The 23,994-nt window shown below is 54.6% G+C and overlaps 1 protein-coding gene across 1 annotated transcript; it reads right to left on the bottom strand.

Annotated features, from left to right (window-relative positions):
* Window positions 1-578: 578 nt before the first annotated feature.
* On the bottom strand, window positions 579-23,052 carry NOTCH4 (notch receptor 4; the record flags this gene model as incomplete). Its single annotated transcript, XM_079713951.1, has 30 exons — window positions 579-1,268; window positions 1,437-1,534; window positions 2,068-2,215; window positions 2,457-2,752; window positions 3,267-3,405; window positions 3,500-3,581; window positions 3,761-3,980; window positions 4,524-4,699; window positions 4,809-5,192; window positions 5,767-6,290; window positions 7,253-7,365; window positions 7,615-7,867; window positions 9,607-9,791; window positions 11,496-11,649; window positions 12,009-12,096; window positions 12,327-12,444; window positions 12,667-12,819; window positions 13,239-13,384; window positions 14,023-14,182; window positions 15,205-15,327; window positions 15,414-15,527; window positions 16,604-16,717; window positions 18,180-18,374; window positions 18,833-18,988; window positions 19,113-19,349; window positions 19,460-19,582; window positions 19,682-20,029; window positions 21,618-21,910; window positions 22,097-22,178; window positions 22,980-23,052. The coding sequence occupies 30 exons, from the start codon at window positions 23,050-23,052 to the stop codon at window positions 579-581; spliced, it is 5,985 nt and encodes a 1,994-aa protein (XP_079570077.1).
* Between the last annotated feature and the right edge of the window lie 942 nt (window positions 23,053-23,994).

Below are 23,994 nucleotides of genomic sequence, written 5' to 3'. Positions count from 1 at the left end.
TTATGGGGTGACAGATTTGGGGTTCTTAGATATAGTGGTGGCTAGAAGAGTGGCACTTCATCCCTGCAGTGGTTTGTTTGGGGGTGGGGTGAGGTGGGGAGAATGCAAGGAGTCATCAGCTGGAGTGACCCTTGGCCCTGCCTTCTGTGCCTACACAGTGCCTGGCACACAGGAGGTGCTCAATAAATATCTGTCAGCCGTTTGTGGGTAGTGGGGGTTACAGGCGATAGAGGCTCCCTTTGGGAACAATATACAGGAAAGAGCATCTTACATTCTATCTGTCTGCAGTTCTTGGTTCAGGGGTACCTCTCCCATCCCACCCCATCCTCCTGTAACACCTCATCCTTATTTTCTGTGAGAGAGGCTGGGCCTGCTTCAGCCCAGCACCCCGAACCCTCTTTCCAGGGCTGCAGTTTCTCCACGTGGAAGACGATATGGCATACACCATTTTGGGAGAGACACTACACTCATGACCCCTCACTTTTGAGGCTCAAGGATCTTAAAATCTGGAGGCCTTCCATACTGTTTGTCATTTAATGAGTGCTCACTTTTAGAATCCCTCCCTGACATGCAGCCTTTTATTTCTGACCCTCGCCTCCCGCATTTAAGGGTATTACTTGGTGGGCTGGGGGACCCCATGCAACTTGAGGGGATCCCCGCTCAGGGGACGGAGTAAGGCAAGGAGGCGGGATTGGAGTGTTGGAGGCGGGGCCGCAGGCTCCTAGAGCCACCCAATCGCAGGGCCAGTCTACAGCTGAGGCCACACCCCCGCTCCCGGCCGCGACCCCGGATCTTCCTCGCACTATTGCAGGGTTGGACGGAGGCCCGCGCATGCCTGCAGAAAACCTACGGCCGCGGAGGGGCGGGCCTTCTCCTGCTCCTTTCGATAGGCTTCGGCAGTGCGAATAGGCCCCGCCCTCATGGGCGGCCAAGTCTACGGACAAAGTCCGGGCTTGAGGATAGGCTCCGGCTGACAGCGTCCGGCAGCGCGGCTGAGCCCCGCCCCCACGCGGGGGCACGCTTCCTGATGCAGTCCGCGCGCGCTGCAAGGCGCCGGCGCCGCGGCCCGGCGTGGCTTTGTGACGAGCCTCCGGTGGTCCCGCCCCTTCCAGCAGCGTCAGCAGATCCCAGTGGTTGCGCTGGCGGGCGATGTCCCCGGGCGCTAGCCCGGCTTGGTCCCGCAGCCCTCGGGCGGCTCCCAACCCCAGCAGCAGCTGGGCTACCTCCATGGCTCCTTCTCGGGCCGCCAGGAACAGCGGCGTCTGCTCCTGCCCGGGAGGAAACAGACGGGGCGGCGGTCAGGGAAGGCCACGCCCACAGGACTGGCCCTCCTACTTGACCGGTGGTCCCTCCCCCTTCAGGTTTCTCGGAGTTCCGGCGCTTTGCACCTCTCCCGCGTCAGCTTAATTGTGGGGGGGCCCGCTACCCGGTCTAACCCTGCCGTCCAGTGCGTCTTTATCGGCTCCGGCCTGGAGAAGGGAGCGGGCGGCCCGGGCGTTGTTCACGGCGGCGGCCCAGTGCAGCGCGGTTTTTCCTAGGGCACCACGTGAGAGGTTGTTACGCCGAGGCTGGGGGCCCGACGCCTGGGTTCCTGTTTCCCACGGATTCTGGGCTTGGGGGAAGGGCTCTTCAGCCCGCCGGGTCCCTCAAAGGCGGAAGCGTTGCCCGGGTGACCGCCGGCTTGCAGGAAGCGTTGCCCCAGTGACGTCACCGGCGCGCGGGAGGGACAATGGGGCATTGTTCTGCGGTCGGTGGGACCGGCAGACCACGTCCCTCCCACGAGACCCCCTCCCTTCTCACACTCTTCCCCCATGCTAGTTCCCAGTGGACTAGGGTAGTGTGTGTGTGTGTGTGTGTGTGTGTGTGTGTGTTTGAGGATGATGAGGGAAGACTCACTTGCTGCCTACTGCTACCGCACTGCAGATTTACCGCCTTGACGGCAGGGTGGGAGGGAATGCCCCAGCTTCCAGTTGGTCCCTCTGCTGACCCCCCTTTTTTGCATCTTATCTCACACCCCATTTGCTCAACTTCTTGGATAGCACAACATCAACTTCCCCAGATCCATACCCCATTTATCTCTGGCCCCCACATCTGCTTGGGCTGCAATCAGTTCTTCAACCAGGTCCTCAACAGCTAGCCTGGCGGCCAGCATCAGGGCTGTGGTCCCATCCTCTGTCCGCGCATCTACTGCAGTCTGTCTGCTGCGGAGTAAGAGCTGGGGCGGGGTGGGGTGGGGCGGCAGAGAGGGCCAGTGACCCCTGGTATATCTGGACTGCTAGCTAAGGTCCCTCACACTGTTAACCACCTCCGAATCCATATTCATCCATCTGTTCTTGTTTCTCTTTCAGTCCCCGGTCTCACATCACCTTCCTCTCTGCCAAACCCAGAGGATGCTATTGCCCAGCCTCACTTGTAAGTTTACCCCGTTTCCTTTAGCAACCCCAGTGTGCACTGACCTGGCAAACCTCCCGAGCGTCAGCAGCCACAGCGGTGTGAAGGGGGGTGCGCCCTGCCCGGTCTGGCTGGTTGGGGTTGGCTCCTGCCTCAAGGAGGCGGCGGGCAGCGGTTGGCCGGGAGAATCGAGCAGCCAGGTGCAGGGGGGTCTCCCCAGTGCCGACGGTGTGAACCTGGGGACAGGCCCCTCCACCCAGCAGAGGTTCCCAGGGCTCAGGGCTTCCCAGCCATGTCTCCTGATAGGTCCTGGACTCCACTCCCCCACAGCAGACTGCTGACATCAGGGGTGTCACCCCATCTGTGGGTGAGAGACATGAAGAATGGGAGACAACTGGGGAAAGGGGAGAACATGGAGGCTCAGGGAGAATCACAGCTTGAGGTGTCGGGAAGCCCAGCTTGGGTTCTTGATTTTGTGTGGCTTTAGTCAAGTGACTTTCTACTTTATTTTTCTCTGGGCTTTGGTTTCCTCATCTGTAAAAGGAAGCATCAGGCCTTAATACTCTAACGTTCTAGGGCAGTGATTCTCACACTTGAGTCCTGGATCAGACTCACCTGCAGGGCTTGTTAAAACACAGATTCCCCAATATTTTGAATTTCTGAATCAGTAGCTCTGGAGTGGAACCTGAGAATTTATATCTCTAACAATTTCCCTGGTGATGCTGATTCTTCTGTCCTGGGACCACACTTGGAGAATGGCTGTTTGAAGCACTCACTCTAATATTAGTTTCTCCAGTTCTGATATCAAAGGACTTTCTGATTCTAAAAGGGTCAAAGGGAGTTTTCATTTTCTTGGTCTGGGTTGGCTCACGTACCAGGTCCACGGGTGTCCACATCAGGGACATCCATCTCAGAATCCTGGGGAGGAGTCAGCATGGCTGCCTGGGGGAGTTCCTGGCAGTCACTACTCAGAGGCCAGAGCTGGCACTTGGAGGGTGAGGCCATTTCTTCAGCCTTGGGGATCAGAAGAAGGATCAGTGAAGGATGGTTGACTTGTCCCTTCAACCCCTCCATCACTTTAGGACCATTCCTGCCCCAGTGCTTTCACCTGGTCTGCCTCTTCTCCTTCCTTGGGGCCTGAGCACATCACAACTCCATCCTCATCAACTTCTGCCTCTGGTTTCAGTGCCCTGGAAGGGGGTGGGTGGGTAGAAGACCTTCAGGGTCCCTAAGATTTCCAGCAGTCTTCCCACCCCTCTCCCCTTCCCATGTCTTCAACTTCTGCATAGCATCTCTTATTGCTTCTGGTCATAAATATCTCCACAGGAAAGAGTCCCCTCCCTGAGCCCCAGTTCTTTCTCACTCTCACTTGAGGCCGATGCTGTCCTCGCCCAGGGGGGGCCGGCGTCGGCGGGGAACTGGCTGAGTCTGAGACCTTCGAGTGAACCCAGGGGGCAGCCAGAGGGCCCCATGCTCTCGGCGCTTCCGGCGGATGAGCTGGAGGACGAGAAGAGCCCCGAGGGCCAGGAGAAGCACCCCGGCCACGGGCGAGCACAGTACAGGCCAGGGAAGCTGGTTGGCGGGGGGCTCTGGTGGAAGAGACACAGTCAGAAAAAGAGGCCATTCCTGGTGAGGCTGGGTACTCTGGTGAGACCTTTGGACAAGTGCAGTAACCTCTTTTTGCCTCAGTTTCCTCAACTGTAAAATGGGAATAATAACAGTACATGCCTCATAGGGGTCGTTGGGAGGATTAAATAAGTTAATACGGTAAAATGCTTAGAGCAAGGCCTGGCACATAGTAAGTGGTATATAAGAGCTATTATTCTTTCATGTGCTATGAATTGTTTGATACGGGGATGGTTGGATACTCTCGGCTTAGTAGAATAGACCAGAACCCAAGGTTTGTGAGTGGTCTGTGATAGAGGTTAGAATAAAGTACTGAGGGAAGTAAAGGAGATTGCAGAGCAAATGGGCCATGAGGAGATCTAGCTGGAGATGAACGTTAACAAAGGTAAGTCTCCACAAAGAACATTTGGGGTTCCAGCGCTTCTGTTCCATTTGACTTCATTGCTGGTTGCTGGCATGAAAGCTGGCCTGGGAGCAAAGTCAGGGGAAATGACGGGGCCACCTACCGGTGCCTGCACGAGGGTGGGCAGCCAGCAGGGGTCCTGGCAGTAGGGGCTCCAGGGCCCCCACTGCGGCCATCGCAGCAAGAAAGCGGAGCAGGAGCCCAGGGTCCCAGGGACAGCGGGATGCAGGATGGTTGGGGCCACAGCGGGACAAGTCCACATCCATCACCACCACAAACCTGCGGGGAAGGCACCTCAGAGACCCCTCGGTTGGTCCCTGGTTCCCTTCCCTCTGCTGGTTAAAAAACTAATGTCTGCCCCCTCTCCCCCGCCTCCCAGCCTTCTTACCCAGTGCTGAGGGAGTCCGTCTCCTTGCCTGTAGGCTGTGTTTGAGGGGCTGCTCTCTCATGGTGAGAGGGATCTGGGGCTCCTCCTAGCTCCTCTTCGGCCTGGGCTCCAGGATAGGGGTACACCATATTCCTGCCATCACTATCCTTCCTTACCCAGAGCCCTACCCTCAGAGTCAGGGACAGCACCCGGGCCAGGGCAAGCAGCTGCTGGTCCAGGGTTGAGGGGCTCAGCACCACCAACAGGGCCAGGGAGGGCCCCCACTCCGAATCCCCATCTTCGGGCCTGCAGTCGCCCCCATCCCAGCCACATTCTGCAGTGTTGCAGCCCTTCTCACAGTGTCCATTGTGGAAGTGATCACGGCAGTACTGGTCATAGGCTGGACTGTGGGTTGAGGAGACGGGGACTCAGGACCCCAAAAGAAACCTGACTTCCTCATCCCAGAGAGAATTCCTGATATTCCACAGCCTCTAGGGCTCTGGTTGCCAAGTGGGGGCAGCTCTGGAGTAATGGGCTTAGACCCTGGGCGGTAGGTAGTCCAGACACCCTAACGTCTACTGACACCTTTGTTTCCTAACACTGTCCCCACTCTCCACCCTCCCAAATTCCCGTCTCCCTGAAGGGAAGCCCTTTTTCCTCAGGGATGCTGGTTGCTAGGGGAGATACTCCATGGCAACAGGGCTTAGAGAGAGAAACTTGAGGCCAGAGATCGCACAGCTCTCAGAGGGTAGCTCTGAAAGAGGCAGTGCCCTCTTTCTTGGTCCCCACATTAAATATTCATGCTGCCCCATTCCTCTGGGTTAGAGTCTAGCGTCTTATACCCCTAATTAGCAATGTTATTAGGGTGGAAACTCCCTGAAGCTTGAGGCTGTGGTCATGCTGTAACTCGAGAGACATGTATGTCCTTCCTTCTGCCCTCACCCTGCCCCCGCCCAGACCGTCAGGGTTTCAGACTCACGTGCAGGCTGGAGGAGTCTCACAGTCATAGCCATCAAACAAACACTCTTCAGAGTCACACTGCGGATGGCACTGCCCATCCCGGAAGAGAAGCCAGCACCGAGAATGGGAGGGGCAGCCCTTCCAGGGGTCTGGGACCCCCAGGGAGCAGTCTCCACCATCCCAATTTCTTCCTGGGCCGCTGCAGCCCGCGTCGCAGGCCCCATCTCCACTTCTGCCCTCGCATCCCTTTGCTCCAGGCCTCTGACACCGGGGCCCTGGAGAGCTGGGAGGGCAGGAGCATCGAAAGCCTGGGCCCCCCAGCCCAGGGGTCTCTGAGCAGCTGCCATTGTGTAGGCATGGAGAAGGAGGGCCACAGCCTGGAGGAACGGGTGGGGTCAGGCAGTCAGGGCCCCCATAGCCATTGAGGCAGGCACAGCGGGGTGGGAATCCAGGCTTGCGGGAGGGCAGACATAGGCCACCGTGGTGGCAGTGATGGAGACCGCAGGAGGGGGCTCTGTGGCTGCAGGTGGGGCCTTCAAAACCCTGCGGAGAGGAGGAGAGAGATTGGGGGAAGGACCTTGTATTATTCTCCCCACCTTCCCTTAAGATAACCCCTGCATTAAGATAACTCAGAGGGTCCTAGATTCTCATATCTGGAAGGGACCTCAGAGAACATCAAATTCATCATTTTACAGTGGTTGAAACCATGTCCCCCCCACCCCTTTTTTTTTCACACAGTGACATATTGCATAGTGGGGAGAATGGATGAACCACAGCTGTTCGCAAGAACGTGGGTGAAAGAATGAATATATGTACGTGTATAACTGAATCACTTTGCTGTATACCTGAACACAGCATTGTAAATCATCTATACACCAATTTAAAACAAAACAAAACAAAACGTGTGAACTGTCATCATGATGTGAGTCCTGGAAGACGAAACTGTTAATAGAGTAATAGTAATTGAACTAATACTATATTATCTTGATCCTTGGAGATAGGATTATGTACTTTCTCTTCTTCTGGAAGGGGAACAGGATACAGGAGGAAATAAGTACATGAAAGTTATTATTATTATTGTAATTCTTGTTTTAGGTTCATGGGTGTTAACTTGTAAGGATAATTAAAAGAAGGCAGTACATAAACTAATGTTAGTTTGTACGTTAGTGTATCATGAACCAAGGCTTAAGATTAACCCACTTTTATGCATCTGAGGTCTATAAACAAATACACACATGGAGTTAAAAGAACTTATCCAAGCTCACCCAGCTGGCCTTGGGGACCTTCCCTTAGGCAATGCCCATGATTTCTGAAAGTTCCATTCATGCTGCCACCTGATCCTGCCTTTCCCCACGACTGCTGCTGAGAGCCACTTACCACTGTGGACATGAGATGGCTTTCTCCAATAATTCCCACTCCAGTGCTCCCCCAGGTTCCCGGCTCAGGCATTCTCACCTTACGTCAGCGTTGGGGGCAACAAAGAAAACAGCTTTGTGGTCACTCACCGGGGGGCAGTGGCAGGTGAATCCTGGGGGTGGTCCTGCTGTGGCCTCACAAGACCCTCCGTGGGAGCAGGGCTGGCTCTGGCACGGGTCTAGCTCCACTTCACACCACTGGCCTGTGGCAGGGGTGGGGTTAAACATTACACTCTGTTTCAGTCGCTGCCTCCTTCCTAGCTCATTCCTGGGAGATGGCCCAGCACTAGCCGCACAGGCAAAGGGGTGGTGGGCATGTTCTCTGGCGTGGGGCGTAGAGGCAGGGGGATGGACCAGATGACTAGGCTGCCTCATGGGTGGGGATTGTCTGGGTTTCCATGGTCAATTCAGCTGTGCCCAGAAATGCCCATACCCCCTCTCTCAGACCTTACCTGTGTGTCCAGGCAGACACTGGCAGTAGAAGGCATTGGCCAGAGAGTGGCAGGCTGCAGTGCCTGTGGGGTGACAGGGCTGGTCCAGACACTCATCCACGTCCCCCTCACAGCGCAGCCCCACAAAGCCTGGAGGGCAGGCACAGTGGAAGCCTCCAGGTTTGGGGGTGCATGTTCCATGGTTGTGACAGGGCTGGGATTGACAAGCATCAGTTTCCTTTGAGCAGTTCTGTCCACTGTAGCCTGGTGTACACTTGTAGGCAAAGAGGGTCAGACAGGGAACCAGTAAATGAGCCCATCCTGGCACTCTAGGGGACCCAGCTCCAGGTAGTCTGCCAGCACCCCACCTTCCAACACAAAGCATCACTCAGCTCACCATCCATCACAGCCACGTGTAGCTTAACCCTTTTACCTCAACTCCACATGATACACCATTATTTGATAATACGCAACTTAACCACTTCCCGGTCCCAAACAATCTCTTTGATTCATTGCCACTAGATATAGCTCCGTTTTTGAAAAATCCTTCTCCCCCCAGCCACACACCCACTGGGTTCTCTCACGCTTAATTAATTTATAACCATTTATTGAATGCCTGCTTTGTGCCAGGCACCTTTTCAGGCTCTAGGAATACAGAGAAAATTAGAACTCATCCCTGCTTCCATGAAATTCTCAGTCAACCAGAGGAGAGACAGCTAGCATTGATTGCATGATTTATATACATAACCTCATAAAACCCTCCTAACAACCCTCTATATGGATCATCTCATTTGAGTCTCACTTTGCAGAAAAGGAAACTGATTCCTTGAAAGATGAGTGACTTGCCCAAGCCACACAGCTGGTAGGTGGCAGAGCCAGGATTCGATGCAAGTCTATGACTCCATAACTGATGACCTTAACCATTTTCTGATTGTTTCATATCATTTTGCTAGTGAGAGAAGAGTCATTGATGAGGTCTGTATCATGCGCCAAGTTCTCGCAGGAGGAAGGAGCGTATGCAAGAATGGAGTACCAGGAAGGCTTCAGAAAAATGGAGGAAAAGGGATTCACAAAGCATCCGGGGAATGGCCAGAGGGCTGGAAGAAGCAGACGAGGGGAGTGTTTGGAAACTTCTGGAGGAAGGAGTTTCATGAAAGAGGAAATAGAGCTGAGTAATGGGTACACGGGGGTTCACTACTAATCAGTACGCTGCTTTTGTGTATGTTTGAAAACGCTCATAATAAAAAGTTTAAAAATAAAATTTAAAAGTTAAAGAAAGAGGGTGGTTAAAGGATCACGCCTTCTATCCAAACTCGTGTTTGTGAGTACAGGGATCAGGCTGCTTGGACTTGAATCCCAGCTTTGCCTTCCTGTCCTGCTCAGTGACCTGAACCACCAAGGTAAGGCCCTGACCCAGTCTGGAGAGAAGTTAGGGACATTCCCCTGAGGCAGCCGCCTCCTGGGAACCATCCAGTGGAAGAGGGGTGAGGAAAGCCCCCAGAGAGCCAGTCTGAGGTGTATGGAAGTCAGCTGCAGTTTTGTGTTGCTGGAGCAGGGTTAGAGGTTGGCGGGGAGAGATGAGGCCTGAGAGGCAGGCAGGGCTGGGTCGCGCCGGGCTTGGGACTTCATTGTGAAAGAGGTGGGCAGCCACTGAAGGGTTTTAAGCAGGAGAGGGACAGGCCAGCTTAATATTTTCAACAGAGCACCCTAGTGGTGGAGTAGAGGCTGAAGCTTTAGGAGGACGAGCTTGGAGGCAGGGGTGATAGGAGGCTGATGCAGGTGTCTGGGCAGAATGCAACGAAGCCCTGGACTAAGGCAGTGGGATGAGGGTGAAGTGCAAGGACAGAGTTGAGAAATATTTAGGAGGTAAAATAACTTGACTTGGTGGTTGGTTGGATGTGTGGGGTAAATGAAAAGGAAGTGCCCTCTCCCCCTCCCCTTTCTGCCCCATGACTGCTGTTTCCCACATCCAGCCCAACTTTGTCTTCCCCCACATCCTCTAGACCCTCTCACCTGGCAGAGATAACCATTAGGTTGGGCCGTGCAGGTGGCCCCGTGCTGGCAGGGCCTGGACTCACAGGGGTTCACCCTCTCCTGGCATATACTGCCTTGGAATCCAGGGGGACAGTGGCAGAAATGGGAGGGGCCGCTGTCGACGCAGATGCCTCCATTCTGGCACAGGGAAGAGATTTCTGTGCCTGGGAAGAGAGTCACACAGGGATTGATAAAGCTAGGTGGGGAGGAAGGATGCTCAGGGGCTCCAGACAATGAGCAGAGAGGTCCATGGAGGGGCCACTAACATTCCTGGGGTGGGTGGAGGCCACTCGGAGCCTGAGGAGTCAGTAACTCTTGACCCTGAAGAGATTAAAACATCAAGTTCCCGACATGGATGGACCTACAGATTGTCATACTGAGTGAAGTAAGTCAGGCAGAGAAAGACAAATATCGTATGATATTGCTTATATGTGGAATGTAAAGAAAAGGGTACAAATGAACTTATCTACAAAACGGAAATAGACTTACAGATGTAGAAGACAAACTTATGGTTACGAGGGGGTAAGTGGGGGAGGGATAAACTGGGAGACTGGGACTGACATATACACACTACTCTATATAAAATAGAGAACTAGGGCTTCCCTGGTGGCTCAGTGGTTAAGAATCCGCCTGCCAGTGCAGGGGACACGGGTTCAAGCCCTGATCCAGGAAGATCCCACATGCCATGGAGCAACTAAGCCTGTGGGCCGCAATTGCGGAGCCTGCGCTCTAGAGCCCACGAGCCACAACTACTGAGCCCACGTGCCACAACTACTGAAGCCCATGTGCCACAACTACTGAAGCCCGCGCGCCTAGAGCCCGTGCTCCACAACAAGAGAAGCCACCGCAATGAGAAGCCCGCTCACCGCAACGAAGAGCAGCCCCCGCTCGCCGCAACTAGAGAAAGCCTGCGCGCAGCAACAGACTCAATGCAACCAAAAATAAATAATAAATAAATTAATTAATTTTAAAAAATCGATAACTAATAAGGACCTATTGTATAGCACAGGGAGCTCTACTCAATACTCTGTAATGGCCTATATGGGAAAAGAATCTAAAAAAGAGTGGATATATGTATATGTGTAACTGATTCACTTTGCTGTACACCTGAAACTAACACAACATTGTCAATCAACTATACCTCAACTAAAAAAAAAAAAAAATCAAGTTCCTCCTCCTGCCTGTTCTGTCAGAATGGAGAGACATACCTCTTCTTTGGCTTATCAGGGCATTATAAGCAACTATATTCTTGGCTTTAAATGTCTCAAGCAAGAAAGAACTCAAGAGAAACTTCAGGTGGGGACACCTGAAGTGGCTTAACTAATGGTCTAAGTCCATCCCCTGGGTTTTGCATCCTCTGATGTTCTCTCACAGTGATTCCCATCAGCCATCCCCTAACCTCACAATGGTCTCTTTCCTAAGTTCTTCTCATAACAAAACTTATTTGAACAAGGAGGGTATTCTTTTACCCAGGGGTTGGTATAACATCCAAGTGAGTGGGGCATGGCAAAGTGTGTTGAGTGTAGTTGGTTAAGCGTGGTTCACTCTAGTTGAGTTATGATGGTAAAGACAGTGCTGAGTTGTTCCACACTGGATCACTGGGTTGTGTCCCTGGTGGTTGTGTTAAACTGAAGTCTGGTTGACTGGGCTGGGTGGTGGTGCTTGTGTTGTATTGAACGTGGTGCTAGGAGTTGAGTTGTGTTAGGCTGTCCTGGGTGTTGAGCTGCAGCATCAATAACTGGTTGTCTGTGTTGCTTTGACTCTTGGTCCACTGTTTGTCCAAATGTTGTGTGTGGATGTCCTTAGGGGTGGGGTAGAGGAGGACACTCTTTTGCTCTTCATCTGCTCCATAGTCCTTGGGTCAGTACCTTGGCTCAGAGCAGCCTTCTGGCAGGAGGACAGAGGTAGGTTGCAGAGAGGTCCAGTCCATCCCTGGAGGCACAGGCACTGGAAAGAGGGCCCAGTCTGGAGGCAGTGGGAATTCTGTGGACAGGGCTTCTGAGCACATGAGTCCATCAGCGTCTGAGGGTTAGGAGGGAGCGTGAGGCAGGAAACAGCATCAGGTTCCCAGGCCTAGAGATGGTCCCCTGCCAGTGTCTCAAGATCCCTTACCCTGAAAACTCTCTCCTGAATGGTCTGGGACTAGGTCACCCTCCCTGGATTCCTTGGATACCCACATCCCAGAACAGTTGCTGGGATCAGAAATCCTTTCAGTGAACCATACAAATCTCAAGCTAGACCTCAACTCCTAGACTTCCAAACCTCCTTTCACGTGGATACCTCTCCTAAGCTTCCCTGCTGCCACCTTTTAACACCGAGGCCCTCTCACTAGAGCTCTCATGCCCCTCCCTCCTCAGCACACCTGGCTCAGTGCCCCTCACCTGGCAGCTGCCTCCTGTGTAGCCAGGGGGACAGAGGCAGCGGGGCCCCTGAGGGCCATCTTGGCAGGTTGCCCTGTTCCTACAGGGGCTGGATAAGAAAGAGAGAGGGCACAGTAGGAGGAAGGCCAGGGCCACAAGGGGAGGGAGTGTGTGATGTGGTGGCAGGCAGCCACTGGGGAGATGGGAAAGTAGGAGGGAAGGCAGAGTGAAAGGATGTGGGATGTGGGATGAGAGGCAGCATGGCGCCCCTGAGGAGATGGAGAGGAAGGGTGGGGAGGGCTCCCTCCCTCCCTCCAGGGGTCTTTGTGCCCTGCTCACCTGTCGGCACAGCTGGGACGGATCCTTCCCTCGCAGCGTGGGCCCTGGAAGCCCGTGGTGCAGAGGCAGGAGAAGGTGCTGGGCCTGTTCACACAGGTGCCCCCATTGAGGCACGGTGCTGGAGAGAGGAGGCTGTGAGGGGTTGGGTTCCTTGCCTGTAACCTGGCCTGTGGCCTCAGTCACCCCACACATGGGGCATCCCCCCCGCCCCCTGCAACTTCCCCACCCAAACAATGGCTCACTGTGTCCAGTTAATTTTTTTTTTAATGTGGTACAAACATACCCTGACCAGTTTCTCCATCCTCCTGTGGCCCAGCCCCAGGACATGGTGGGCACTCACCAGAGGCACAGTGGTCAATGCTGGTCTGGCAGCGGAGCCCGGTGTGGCTCAGAGGGCAGGTGCAGGAGTAGCCCCCAGGACTGGGGCTACAGGAACCACCGTTGAGACAGGGCGCTGAGTGACAAGCTGTCACCTCCTCGCTGCAAGTGGGCCCTGAGGGAAGCGGGTGGGGTCTGAGAAAGGGAAACCTCATTTTCTCTTCTTTTCCTCCTCTTCCCTTTCCTTCCCTTCCTCATCCCCCTCCCCCAACCTCTTTTCTTTTCTCACTACCTCTTATGTCACCCGTGCCCTCTGTAGCCCATGCCCAGTTCTTTTTTTTTTTTTTTTTTTTTTTTTGCCGCACCGTGGGGCATGTGGGATCTGAGTTCCCTGACCAGGGATGGAACCTGCACCCCCTGCAGTGGAAGTGTGGAGTCTTAACCACTGGGCCACCAGGGAAGTCCCAGCCTGTGCCCAGTTCTTCTTGGTGGTGACTGAGACCCAGACCCCTTTGGACACATGTCTCCACTGGCCTTGCCCTTGATTTAGATGGTGGTCAGCCCAGGGTATATACGGTTTAGGGAGCACCTCACCTGTGTAACCTGTGGGGCAGGTGCAGTTGAAGCCAAAGGGCTGGGGGTGGCAGGTCCCGCCGTGGGCACAGGGTGTGGAGACGCAACCCCCCAGCTCTGTGTCACACTCTGGTCCTGTCCAACCCACATCACACACACACGAGGATCTGGTCATAAAAAGAAAGGGGGGTTTTCTCTTCTCCCCTCCCCATTGGTCAGACCCCTATGACTTCTTTTTTGGCCCGGAGACTCTGGCCCCTTTCTCAGCATCTTTGCTCTCAGCATTGTCCCCCTTCTGCCCTACCTGCCCCACTCATTTTCTCCAACTAGATCTATCTGTCTATCTATTTATCTATCTATCTATCTATCTATCCATCCATCCCTTCTATAACTTGTTTATTGTCTATCTTTCCTCATTAGAACCAAAGCTCCATGAGAGTAGATACCTTGTCTCTTTTGTTCTGTGTTGCTCCCCCAACGCCTGGAAATGTATCCACACATAGTAGATGCTCAATAAATATTTGTCTAATGAATGATGAGATGAATTGGTCCTGGGATTTAATACTCTTCTTTCTGCTTTGACCTCCCTAGTCCTCTGTTTTCCCCCTTTATTTATGAACTCTCCCTTCATTGGATAACACTCACCAAACCCTCCCATTGGCTGTGATCTCAGAACTTTGCCATCTTCTTCCTATTCCCCATTGGTCATTTCCTACAGACTCACCCTTCACTGGCTCTTTTCTCCTGCCCTAGCTGAGGAGGACCCAGAGGAGTCTATAAATGGGAAGGGCCTGGAAGATGTTACCTCTGGCAGTGCCCATGGTGGCAGGTGCAGTTGTCTTCAGCTGGGGCACAGCCAGGGCTTCCACTGGGGCAGAGGCAGTGGGCCTCTTCCTCCGGATCCTGGCATCTTTGCTTGGGCTGGCACAGGTTGGGGGCACACAGGGGAATTTCACAGAGATGACCTGGGGTGGGGAGATTGGTCAGAGAGAAAACAGAGTCCCTCCCTGTCCTTGATGGGGCCAAAGGCCGCTTCTTATGCATGACTTGCTCCCTCCCCATGAACCTGTCCTTCAGTGGCTCCCTAATGCCTCAGGACACCAACTTCTTCTGAATGACACATGGGGTCCTGCATGTCATGGCCTTCCTACAATTGCTATGTTTCTGACCTTTGCCCCATTGTAGCCTAAGCTCTGGATGTCCTACACTCCCTTAAGCGGGGTGTGCTTTTCTTCCCTCCGTGCCTTTGCACGTGCAGTTATCTGCCGTTAAAACACGCTGCCTAGCATTCTGTCTTGACAAACTCCTACTCAGTCTTTAAGACTCTGTTCAGCCATCCTTTCTCATCTCTAGTCTGGGTTGGCCAGTCCTTTGTGTTCCTACAGGATCCTGTGCATTCCTCTCTCAGAGCATGTCTCTGGGCCATAATCAACTTGCTGGTCTCTCTACAGTAGATTTTTCCTCTCCCGTCGCGGAGCACAGGCTCCGGACGCGCAGGCTCAGCGGCCACGGCTCACGGGCCCAGCCGCTCCGCGGCATGTGGGATCCTCCCGGACCGGGGCACGAACCCGTGTCCCCTGCATCGGCAGGCGGACTCTCAACCACTGCGCCACCAGGGAAGCCCTCTACAGTAGATTTAAATCCACTTGAGGATAGCAACTCTTACTCAACTTTGTGTCTGTGTCTGGCATAGTAGACACTTAATAAATGTTTGCTAAATAAGCAAACGAATGGCTTGCCTTTGAACCTCACCCTCTGCTCCTGTTCCCCAGTCATACCACTCATGTTGGGCCTGATATGGGTCCTACAATAACACTCACCCTCAGCTCCTGTACGGTTGTGCAGGTTTTGCACTGCATAAATTTAAGGAATTCCATTCTCATTCTGTTCTCACATCCCAATCCTCAAATGCCCATCAGTGACCTCTACTGTACCCCAAATGGACTCAAATACCCCTCCAGTTCTTTCCAATGCCTCCCCTGCTGACCTGTGAAGCCAGATGGGCAGAGGCAAAGGAAAGCTCCTGGGAGGTCAAGGCAGCTGGCTCCAGTGGGGCATGGGCCGCTCAGACACTCGTCCACCTCCGCCTGACAGCGTGGGCCTTCAAAGCCTATGGCACAGCAGGAGGGTCAGGGACCTGCACGGAAGTCTGCCCTTGCCCTCACTCTCGTCTCCAGTGTTTGAGCCCCAGTTTACCTGGGAGACACTTGCAATGGAATGATCCAGGCTGGTCCAGGCACTGCCCACCATTGGCACAGGGAGAGCTTCTGCACTCGTTGATGTCCTCCTCACACTGGGGGCCCGTGAATCCTGGTGGGGTTGGGAGTGAGAGTGGAGAGATGACCAAGGTCTTTTTTTTTTTTTCTTTTCTTGACTTTCTCTAGATTTATGAGGGAGTTTGTTACAAATGTTTGAGCTTTACAGGCATGATTTCATGGATTCAAACAAGAAATTAAGAGTTAACACTGGTATTTAGCCTTCTCTTTACAAATACAGAAATAACATTGCTACAAATTGCAAGGGAGAGAATTTTGTTTCAAATGGTTTGGTTTGGGGTTTTGTCTAAATGTGTCATTATATAATGAAGGCACCAATATGGGAGCTTCTCAAATAGTGATTTGGATTTCAGGACAAAATAGAGCATAACCTGGTAACTTTAGTCTTTATATAAATGAGGCATAACTGGATATGTGTACTAATGCTGAAAATACATTTTATCAAAAGAATAAATACAGGTCCTGGCCCTTTCCCTTGTTAGGAAAGGTGAACCTGGAGGACTTCCAGAGAAGACACCTGGGACAGGTGGAGATGACAGGAGGGTGATGCATAAAGGTGAAACAGCCACCTGCCAGCCGTGTGACTTTGGGCAAGCTACCCAACCTCTCTAGGCTCCATTTTATTCCCCTGCAAAAGGGAAATGATAATATAAACTACTCATGGTACCACTGAGAGAATTAAATGAGATAATGCCTGAAAAGTACATAGCCAGGTGCCTGGCTTAGAGTAAATATTCAATAAACATCAGTTATTATCATAACAGGGAATAGAGGGATGTCCCGTGAAGCTGGAGAAGGAAGGCCTGGGGCGACTTTCCCTGCATCCATGGTGAACAGTGCCAAGAGCAGCCGGGGATCCCCGGCATGCAGGGGGACAGTACAGGGGACTCTGCAGGAGGGCTGGAGAGGAGGGGTATTTGGGTGACTTGGCAGGACAGAGATGAGGGTGGGCGAGTAAGCAGGGGAAGATTTGGAGGACGTAACAGAAGAGAGTTTGGAGAACAGAGAAGGAGTTGGAGAAATGGGGCGCTCCTCGGTCTGGCCCGAGACAGCTTCAAGAGGCCACGGGCGATTGCCTGGCTGGAACCATGGAGTGGAATCTGCACTCACCGGGCCGGCAGATGCACTGGAAGCCATTGAGCAGGTCGTGGCAGTCAGCCTGGTTCAGGCAAGGGGCAGAGGCGCACTCGTCTGTCTCTACTTCACAGAGCTGCCCTTCTAAGCCTGAGGAGGGGTCAAGGGCGAGGCTCAGCCAGGCCAGCCTTGCCTTAGCTGCTCACCCCTTCTGCCCAGGAGGCCAGGGTTCTAGAACCAGCCCTGTCCCTGACCTGCCCTGTGTCCCAGCAGGCAGCCCCTCCCAGGGGGCCGTCTGCGTGTGGGTTGGAGAGATGAACCCGAGGCCCTGCTGCTCTGCTGTGTTTGGCTTTGCCCCCCTCAGGTGTGAAAGCTCAGGGAACAGGGCACCTGCCAGGACATGTGGGAGGGCTCCGGGGAAGTGCCTTTTGGGGCCATTCCTCTGTGCACAGAAGGCAGGGCTCACCCGGGAGGGCTGATCAGCCTGGAGGTCCTCGAGGTACCAATGTGACAAATGCACATCTGCTTGGAGGTGATTCACTCCTCTTGTTCTACCTGGGCAGACCTCTGTGCCAGGGAGACCAGGGATCCCCAAGGTGGGGATTTGAAGGGTGTCTGGGGACCTGTGTCACTCGCATACTTGTCCTGCTTCTTTGACCTCCTCCTGGTCTCCACTGTCTCACCCTGAACTGAAGCTGGATCAGACTCTGGACCTCGGCTGCCTCCCTCTTCTTGCCTGGGGAACCTGCCTCTGAAGCTCCTTGAGATCTACAACCTTGTCCCTTGGATTAGTGGCTAGTTTGCTCAGCATTTTTCTTTGGATGCTTCTCAGCTTAGGAAGGCTGGGTAGTATAGTGGGTAAAACTATCAAAGCTCTGGGGTTGAATCCTGGCTCTGCCACTTACTAGCTGGGCAACCTTCAACAAGTCACTTAACCTCTCTGTGCCTCAGTGTCTTCATTTATAAAATGGGCATAGTAATGCTGACTTCATAGGGTTATTGTAAAGATTAGATAATGCATGTAAGACGCTCAGGCACAAAGTAAGCTGTTATTTTTCTGGTTTTATTCAGCTCCCTGATATTGGCTCTATCACTGTCTCCCTGGGGAGATGTTTACCCCCCTTAACACTAACTTGTAGGTAGGTGCAGCCTTGCAGCATTCCTTTCCCGTTGTACCAAATTCAAGCACACAGACCCTTTGGGATTTTAAAAGTTTACTCTCAATCTCTACAGGGGAGAGATTCTGTAATTAGGAGGAACATTCTGGGTTGGCATAAGCAGAGGCTGCAGCATGAAAAGTTTATTAACTGCTGATCTGCTCTCCCTTGATGGGCCTCTGTGTACAGTGGACCCGTTTGTGTACCCTGCGGTGTCTATGAAATGAACGCAGAGTTGAGCAGTGCACAGCCTCACTACCGTCTGTGGCAGTCCTTCTCCCAGGGGCCGTCGGTTTCCCAGAGTTTTCATCTGGGCGGTGAGGAGAGGAGGAGAAGCATTCTTTGCTATCTGACCCCAACCAGCCTGAGGCTATCTGTGCTCTAGAGGGGTCACGTCCGATGGATTCGGGATTAGTCTCCCGCCTCCTCTACTTGAGGGCCCACTCAGCTGGTACCTGGTGGGCAGAGGCACTGGAAGGTGGCGAGCAAGTCCAGGCAGGTGCTGCCAGGGTGGCAGGGCTGCGACAGGCACTCATTGTGATCGGCCTCGCAGCGGGATCCCGTGTAGCCAGGGGGACAGAGGCAGTCAAAGGAGCCGGGCGTGTTGAGGCAGGAGCCGCCGTGTTCACAGGGACTGGGGCCTTGCTGGGCTAGGAGGAGAGAAGATCTGGGAGTCCACAGGGGTCAGTGGTGGAAGGGTGAGGAGGCCAGAGTGGCAGGGAAGGTGTGGGGACCCTGTTTGTGGCTGATGAGATCAAAGTGGGGAAAGGGATTGTGGCTTTAAAATGGAGGAGGACTAAATGGGGCCTCGAGGGCTGAGGATTGGTGAGAAGACCGTGTAAGGCAGAGATGCCCAAAATGGACAAATTCAGGAAAAAGAGATGTTTATTTATTTACGTGGCCACTGTGTGGCTTGCGGGATCTTAGTTTCCCAACCAGGGATTGAACCCAGGCCCTTGGCAGTGAAAGTGCGGAGTCCTAACCACTGGACCGTCAGGGAATCCCCAAGATGTTTATATTTTTAATTTGGAAAACAATTTGCCTGTTTCCCTCTTCAGTGCAGAGGCTGTCTGGGGGCTCAAGAGGGTCTCATGTGGAGGTGCCTCACCCATCTGACACTCGTCCAGGTCCTGGTGGCAAGTGGGCCCTGTGTAGCCAGGCTGACACACGCAGAATGTGGAGCCCCTCAGGGGGTTGGTGTTGCACTGGGCTTCCCGGTGGCACGGCTGGCTCAGACACATGTCCTCCATGTGGCACAGGAGGCCTGGAGGGCAGGGTGGAGGCGAGGCTCTCAGAGGCCGCTTGAAGCTCCCAGCTGCCCTCCTGGTGCTTCTGTCACGTACCATCTCCACCTCCCACCTCCCGCCTCCCTGTACCCCGTGTCACACCTGTGCGGCCAGGTGGGCAGAGGCAGGAGAAGGAGCCCACACGGTCGATGCAAGTGGATCCTGGGGCACAGGTGGCGGCAACACAGTCATCCAGGTTCTCCTCGCAGCTTGTGCCCCCCCAGCCGCTCACACACACACAATGGAAGCTGCCAGCTGAGTTCTGGCAGGTACCCCCGTTTCTGCAGCGAGGGGGACCCTGAACCTCACATTCGTCCACATCTTCAGAGCAATCCCAGCCTGCCAAGGGGAAGGGGACAGGTGCTGGAGCTGGGGGCCCTGTGAGGGGTGGAGAACAGGGGCTGACCATCTGGGCCACTGGTGCCATCAACTTGGCTGAAACGACTCACCTGCCCAGGCCTCTGGGCAGAGGCAGGTGTAGGTGCCCAGCCCATCCTGACAGGTGCCCCCGTTCTGACACTGGTGCCCGACACAGTCATCTGGATTCACTTCACAGCTTGGGCCTGTGAAACCTGACAGGGTCATGCAATCAGCTGAGGGAAGGGGACCCATGGGAGACAACCTCCGTGCCCAGAGAGAGGGGCTGCAGGAAGACCCCTGTGAGGACATACCTGGGGGACACAGGCAGAGGTGGAAGGTGGAGTCTCTCCCTGGAACCACCTGACAGGTGCCCCCATTGGGACATCCCCTGGGGGGGCAGGGTCCTGGCCAGAGCTCACAGCGTGGACCCCCCCACCCAGCGGGGCAGAGGCACTGGAAGGACCCCAGGGTGTTATGGCAGGAGGTGCCCTTGGGACAGGGTCCTGGGTCCAGGAAACACTCGTTGACATCGCGTTCGCAGGTATGGCCCTCAAAGCCAGGTGGGCAGCGGCACTGGATCTGGGGGTATGTGGCCAGACACACCCCTCCGTTGACGCAGGGGTTGGCTGAGCAGAAGTCCCGGAGCTGGCAGTGCTCACCTGAGGCGGAGGACAGGGGGCGCATTTTCCTAGCACTGCACAAATTCCAGCTCCTCTGAGATGACCCAGCTCTCACTCTGGATTATCTCCGTGTCGAATTTCCATATTTTCTTCCCTTCCCTCCCATACCCTCTCTGCCCTATTCCGTCACCCTCACTTTTATCATTCTTTGGGAGGGTTGTATCTGGAGTGACCACGTTTTTCAAGCTGAAAGCTGAACATGTAGCTGTTGGTGGGAGTACTGTGAATCAGCCCTGCTTGGGAAAATCTGGGACCTAGAGTTCCTTTAGTGGTGACCTTGGTGGTGAATTAGAAAGCGTGCAGCCTCTGCAAACAGGAGACTTAACCCCTTGCCTTGCCCCGGCCAGCTGTGTGCCCTCGGGCAGTCGTCTTGCCTCTCTTATCCTGATTTCCTGATCTTCAGTGGGTGTAATGGTCCGGATAACGGTAAAGAGACTCACTTCACAGCCGTGTGCACCAGTGGGAATGGTGGCGGTGGCGGCAGTGGTGCTGGTACTGAGCTAAGTAAGCACTCCATGAGCATCACCCCCTTTCTTCCCCACAACAACCTTATGAAGTGCGGACATCGGCTGACAACCGAGCACCCAGACAGCTTAAATATCTTATGCAAGGTCACATGTCTAGTCAGTGGCAGAGCTGGCAATGGACCCGAGGAGGGGGCCGCCCAGAGCCCCTACTCTGAAGCACAAGGCATGGCAAGTTGCCACTGACCATCCTTCTTGTTGTCACATACGCTGGTCTCTCACACCCAGTCTCAGGCCCAGTTTCCTCAGAATTTCATCAGTTAAAAAATCTCCATGTCCTGGGCCCACCCCAGATGCACTAGGGCATGCTCTGTGGGACAGGGCATTGGTATTTTTAAGGCTTCCCAGGTGACTGCTGTGCCTCCCCAAGTTTGAGAATCTTTGTCTCTAGTGCATCCCCTCCTGGATGCACCCACATCCCAAGCACTTTCTGACCTCATGGCTTTTGCTGCCTGGTCCAACCCTCCCCATCCTGGTGAGGTGCTATGGAACCTTTCTCTCCAGGGTCTCGCAGCCCTGTCCAGGCACCCCGACCACTTCCTCATGGTAGCACACCCTGCCCATCACGTGTCCTGCTCTGTTGCTCCAGGGCTGCACCCGCTCCCCGTCCCACTGCCCACAAACTGCAGTCTTCCCAGGTGACAGTGTGGGTTTCCACCACTCAGAATAGAAGCCATTCAGGTGCTCAGAATGCAGAGTCTTGGAAGTCCCCTGCTGTGCTAGGCATTAACCTTCTAGCTAGTGGACCGAGGGGAGGTTGAGGGGCTGGGAAAGGGGTCAGGGTGGTGTGCGAAGGGGGCTGTGGCAGCAGCTATTTACCAGCTGGCTTGGAAATACCTCAACATCTTAGCAATCAGTACTATCCTGTCGGTGAATGTCAATCTTGGGTAAATGGTTCCCCAAGAATTGGCTTGTTGATTCCCTCGGCCTCTCTCCTCAAAGGGCTCGCAGTCTCTCAGGCTCTAGTTCCATCATTCCTACCCCACAGCCCAGCCCGTTGCCCCTGCCTGTCTCCCTTCCTCGCCGCCCCCAACAGGGCTCACCTGTCCATCCCGGCATGCAGGAGCACTGGGGGCGGCCCGAGGCCTGGATGTGGCAGCGGCCCATTTTGGAACAGAAGGAAGAACAGGGGTCCCTGAGCTGGGCCTGGCACCTCTCACCAGTGAAGCCAGAGGGGCAGGTGCAGAAGAAGCTGGGGGCCAAGGGAGAGGGAGGGCTGGGGGAGCTGGGAAGGGTGGGAAGCAGGGCTTGACAGCTGCCTCCATTCTCGCAGAGCTGGGCATCCTGGCAGGGGTCCGGAAACTGGCATGTCTCACCCAGGAAGCCAGGGGCACACCTGGGCAGGGGAGGAGACAGGAGAGCTTACTGCCTGGCCCTCTGCTTTCTCTCCTCCCTCCCTCCTTTGCCTTCATTTGTTTCCCTTCATCTGCGTCACCTCCTCCGTTTCTCCTTTCTTCCCATTTCTCCCCGTCCCCTCCCCTACTCCCCTTCCCAGTCTCCCACTCCCACAAGGTACACTCACTGGCAGGCGCCTTGCTCCTGAGATAGGCTCAGGCAGGTGCCTCCGTTGGCACAGGGTTCTGGGAAACTCCCGCACTGCAGCCCTAGAGATGGAGATGAGGATGAGATGGGAGCAGGGAGCATTACGCTCCCCTTTTCCTCCCCTGGATGCTCCGGAGGGACCTGCCTGCAGCAGCCCCACACAGGTGCTCTGAACCACCATTGCCTTGATAACTCCTGTTCCTAGTCCCCACGTGGTGCTCACCCCCCAGCCCCCTAGATCCCAGGCCTCTCAGTTACTAATCCCCACCCCTCCTTTCCTGTTTATTCTCTGGCCTCCCAAGTCCAGCTTCAGGCTCCATCCCTCGGAAGCAAGACAACAGGGATAAGGAGGGGGGGCTGAGGGGACTCCTGGGAGGTGAATGGCTGAAGCATTGAAGGGATTTCCTCCCGGAAGGGCCCAGCATTGAGCCATCGGGGGGTGGGGACAGCTGGACCTAGAAAGGGACTTGGTGGGCCCTTGACCTTCCCGTGTCTCCATCTCCTGTTCCCTGTCATCTCTTCCCCTAGCAGGTGGTCCCTCTTTTCCCTCTCTTCCTCCTAAACGTGACTGTAAGAGCACGCTGTCCCCCAGTTCCGGGGCCAACTTGGTTCTCCCTGGGGGTGGGCACCTTCTCGCCCATCCCCCCCCTACCGTCACCACCCCTGGCACGGGGCCCATAGCCTGGGTCTGTGTAGCTGCAGGGGCAGAGTTGTCTCTCCCTGCCGGCAGTCCCATTTGGGGGCTGAGAATCTTCTCCATCCAGTGTCGCCTCAAAGCATGGGGCTTGACCCTCTGTCCCCAGCCCATTGGACATCCTCCTAAGGAAGGTGGGTCCCCTCACTTCTCCCACCCCACGCCTCACCTCTGGTCCGGACGACTGACCGACACAGCAGCAGCAGCAGCAGCAGCGGCAGCAGCAGTGAAGGGGGCTGCATTCCAGAGCCCCTGCCCAAGCCCAGATCCCCCCCTGCCTCTTCCAGTGGGACCCTCAGAGCCCCCACTGAGGCAATAACCACCCACTCTGCTCCCACGGCCCCTTCTTCCTCCTCTTCGGCCTGCTGCGAACCTCACGTCTGAGCTGTTTCCTGAGTCACACAATGTCCTGGACACCCTAGTGATGGGGGGGCGGAGTGGAAGAACATTGAGGGGGATGAGGGAGGGGCCTTCTGTCCCTGACAACCCCTGGGGAGGTGGCGAGGAAGAAGGACAGTGTGGCTGGAGTGCAAATGATAGAAGGGGGAACGGGGCCCCTGGGAGCAGTCCCAGTCCTTCTGTTGTTGTTGTGGTCTCTCCTTTCTAGAGGTGGGAACTGCAAGGTGGCTGCCCTAGGCCCTGGGGGCGGGGTGGGGTCAGGACCTGGAAACAGAGGTGTGGGGTGATGAGAGATCTCCTATTCCTCTTGCATGGAGAGGATGCTTGTTTGGCGAGGTCAGTACAGATGCTTCTCAGAGAATCTGCACGCTTCCACCCACTCATCTTGGCAGAAGGAGCACAGGGGACTTCTGGGTCTACCCTTGGCCCTTGCTGGGCTGTTAGTTTTCTCCTTCTGGGAAATGGGGAAGATGCTGGGCTGGTTTGGGGGAAAATCTAGGCCTTCTTTTGGAGGGGAACGTGTAAGATCGTCATCAATGATAAACGAACATTGTCTCCACTAAATTTTGCAGTCTGGATTATCCATAGCAAACACTGCATTTGTGTGGGTTCCTCTCCTCCCATGTCCCCCTCCCTCCACCGCAGAGGTCCCTGGGATGCAAGGAATGCCAGTCATTGAATTAAAAATTGGAGTAAATAAAATCACAAAAGAGAATGCAGGGCCCTGACTCATTCAACCTTCTTGAGTCAACCCAGGACAGCTTTGGGGTCAGCCACATACCCAG

The sequence above is a fragment of the Hyperoodon ampullatus genome, assembly GCF_949752795.1.
Source record: "Hyperoodon ampullatus genome assembly, chromosome: 10".
Lineage (NCBI taxonomy): Eukaryota > Metazoa > Chordata > Mammalia > Artiodactyla > Ziphiidae > Hyperoodon > Hyperoodon ampullatus.
This window is presented reverse-complemented; position numbering and strand designations above follow the sequence as displayed.